Source organism: Pteropus vampyrus, unplaced genomic scaffold (genome assembly GCF_000151845.1).
Source record: "Pteropus vampyrus isolate Shadow unplaced genomic scaffold, Pvam_2.0 Scaffold712, whole genome shotgun sequence".
In the NCBI taxonomy this organism is placed as follows: domain Eukaryota; kingdom Metazoa; phylum Chordata; class Mammalia; order Chiroptera; family Pteropodidae; genus Pteropus; species Pteropus vampyrus.
The window spans coordinates 115,097-118,384 of NW_011889493.1; the positions used below are offsets into that span (position 1 = coordinate 115,097).

A 3,288-nucleotide genomic window follows, 5' to 3' on the forward strand; every position below is an offset into this window, starting at 1 on the left:
TTGGGTTGTAAGTAACAGGACCCAAGTAGGCGTCATTCAGAGGAAGAGGGAAGATGCCGGGGTGGCCTTTGCGAGCTGAGGCCGAGGGGCCGAGGTGAGGGGGCTGGGGCAGGACGGGAAGCTCAAGGGCCAGAGTCCTGATAAAACTTTATTTACACAACCGGCTGGGCGGGATCTGGCCCGTGGGCTATCGTTCCAGAGTCTTACACAACGACAAGACCCAGAGGGGACCGGCACCTGCCTCTGACCTAGGCGTGTGACGGTCAGACTGGGTCTCCGGGCCTCGGTCGCCATGTGAACGAAGGCCGGGTCCTTCTCTTAGAAAGCAAACCCTGAGTGTCGTCGTGCCCCGAATGCGAAGGACGCGTTTGCCGAGCGCAGCTCTGCGTCTAGGGCCTCGAAGCATCCCGCCAACGCGGCTCACGCGCAGAGGCGGCCCCGGCGTGCCCGCGGCCCCTGCTCCGCGCCCCGGGGCGTGCCACCCCACGTCTGTGTCACGATTTCGCACACCCGCAGCCCCGTTTCCGACACGGGCGCGTGGCCCGTTTCTCTCGCGTGCCGCTTCTGGCCCAGCCTCTCTCTCCCTGACCCTCGTGCCGCCCTGCGGAGGTGGCCCTCTCTGCCGCCCGGGTCCCACGGCTCCGAAGTCCTCTCCCCTCCCCCGGGGCGGCCCCCGCTTCACCCCACAGCGGTTTATGGAGGGCGGCCTCCGTCCCGGCCTCTGTCCCGGCCTCAGACCCGGCCTCGCCGTGTGCCTGCGAAGCGCCCGGGGGACTTTACACACAGTGACCTGAGTCAGCCCCGAGGGGCCGCTGAGGCCCAGCTCCCCGACAGCGGGGAGTGCGGTGCCCACCAGTCTGTCTCGGGGACTCGGACCCCCGCCCCGACTGCAGCTCAGAGAGCAGAGGTCCCCGTGCTCGGCCTCCATCTGCTCCGCTCACGGGAGGCTCTCTCCTTAGCGCCATGGTCATGAGGTGGCGGTCCCCGGGGACCCCGACCAGGACGGGGGATCGGGGCAGCCCCAGCTGGGCTCTTGGGCTGGGGTTGTAACCGTGGAAGGGAGACCTGCCAGCGTGGCCCGCTCTCTGTCACCCTGTCACTCTGTCACTCTGTCTCTGCCCTGGTCCCCCCCTTCTAACACGTAATGCCTTTACCGAGGCAGATGTAATTCACACACCGCACGGTTCTGTGGGTTCGAGTCTAAACTGCACAATCGAATGCTTTCTAGTCCTTCCACACGCAGTCAGGGTTACAGCGTGTCCGTCTCCGGCACCCCCAGCCCTGGGCTTCCTCCCATCCAGCTTTTCATCTTAAATCCGCTGTTCTCCCAGGTCCCGTAACCTGTGCCCTGGGCGCCTGCCTCGGCCTCGGCCTCGGCCTCCCTCAGGACAGCAGGTCCCCTTCTGGTCTGGAGTGGGGACACAAGCCTGTCCCTCTAAGCAGTTTTCTGGGTGGGAAACCCTGAGTGGCTCCTTATCGAGTGTCTACCCCGGGTGGCCGTGCCCATCACCTCCACTCTAGGAAAAGGTGGGAAGGCCGAGATGGGCCCAGTGTGGGGGTCTGGCTGCGACTTGCACTGGGGGCCATGGGCACGGGGTCCTGTGGGGCAGGTGCCTGGCCCGTGGCAGCCGTAAGGCACAAACACCAGCGGGCACTTGGTCATTGAAGTTCTCCTGGAAAAACATAATTTCCCTATTCTAAACAGCCCGGTTGCCTTTCAGCGGCAAACGTGTTCTTGCGATCATCGATTGTGCATGCACGTGCTACCGCCGGTCACTTCATCATAAATGTCTCCAGCTCCTCATTAGCGGTTTCAGAAGGGCTGGCGGGAAGTTTTCTGTCGGCCCCACGGGCAGATAGATGCTCAGCAAATGGACAGGAATACACGAGAAGTGAACATTGCCTGCCTTTGGAAAACATTCAAAAATATAAGTATAGAGGCTGCTAAGATGGAAGGATCCCTCCTTTTGGCTCCCTAATCCTTTCTTCTTCGTGGGGGAGCAAACTCGTTAAGGGGCCCACCCTTCCGGACCTGGTCTTCGCGCTTCTGCAGTAAACCGGAAGAGAAATTAAACCATATGATTGTTTCGAGACTCGCATTCTCTACTTAAAACTTCTCGGAGGTGTTTCTTGTCAGTTTTTATCGATCCACCTTGATTTTTCCTACAACTTCCTGCGTGAAGAATGTTCTAGAAGGCGTTTCCGCTCTCTCTTCTCACGGGAGCGCACGTACCGCCGTCTCCCCGTCCTCCTTCCCCTCTCTTGGGACTTCCCTTAACGGTGTTTCACGCGCGATGTATTTTATGCGCATGCGCGAGACGGGAGACCAGCTTTAGACGTGGACGTGTTCGACGTGGGGCCGAGTCGCGTTCAGAGTGTTCGCGGCCGCCGAGCTTCAGCCGGGAGCATCGCGGGGACCCAGGCGGTCACCCCGATCCTGGCCCCGCCCCGACGAAGGGAAGACGCCCTCCTCCCTTCCGACTTTGCCCCTCCGCGCGCCCGTGAGCCGGAGCCTGCAGACGGCCCCCTGGGAGAAGGTCGGTGCCCGACGTGCCACCAACAGACCCCTGTCTTCTCTCCACCGTGCAGGACAGCTGCGCCCGGGTGCTGCTGTTTCGAGGCGGGGACAAGGAGCTGAAGAACTACAACAGCCAGACGCCGTTTCAGGTACAGGGGGGCATGCGACGCCGGCGTGCGGGGGGCCGGGCAGGCGCGTCCCCCATGCTCCGGGCACACGTGCTGCTGGAGACGTCGTGTCTCCTAGTGCTGGAGCCGCTGGCATGTTCCGGTCCCACTCGCAGTGGCCCCTTCCTGTCAGACCGAAGGGCGTGATGAGGCAGCGGCTCCTTGGGGAGGGGTGGGGTGTCAGGGACGCCGCAGGGCGGGGGTGTCTTCATCCTGTGGCTGCTGGGAACTGCTGGCTCCTTTCAACGGGGAGAGCTTCGTAAGACTCTCACGGGGGGTAGGAGGGTGGCTTGTCGCCCATCGGGCGCCCGGGCTGGGTCTGCTGTCCCAGAGTGCAGGGCGAGCCACTGGCTGTGGTGTCCCAGGGTGGACGCACGGTCCATGGTTCTAATTTACCGTTTTCGGCCCTTCAGAGGGCACAGCTCAGTGGCCGTAGGTACGTTGATGAGGGGCCGGCATCACTGCTGTGCACTTAAGGGCCTTGGAATCACCCCTAACGACAATCCCACAACCCCATGCGCTAAGCAGCCACTCCCTGTCCCCCCTCCCCAGCCCCCGAAGGCCGCTCACTGGCCTCGTCTCTCTGGATTTGCCCGTTCCGAG

The 3,288-nt window shown here is 62.7% G+C and overlaps 1 protein-coding gene across 1 annotated transcript in view; it reads left to right on the forward strand.

Annotated features, from left to right (window-relative positions):
- Positions 1-2,832, forward strand: part of LOC111733980 (SH3 and multiple ankyrin repeat domains protein 3-like) — a 34,769-nt gene extending 31,937 nt beyond the window's left edge. The window contains exon 3 of the mRNA XM_023526127.1: positions 2,590-2,832. Coding sequence (XP_023381895.1) covers positions 2,590-2,832 — 243 coding nt within the window. The remainder of the gene's footprint in view (positions 1-2,589) is intronic.
- Positions 2,833-3,288: the final 456 nt, after the last annotated feature.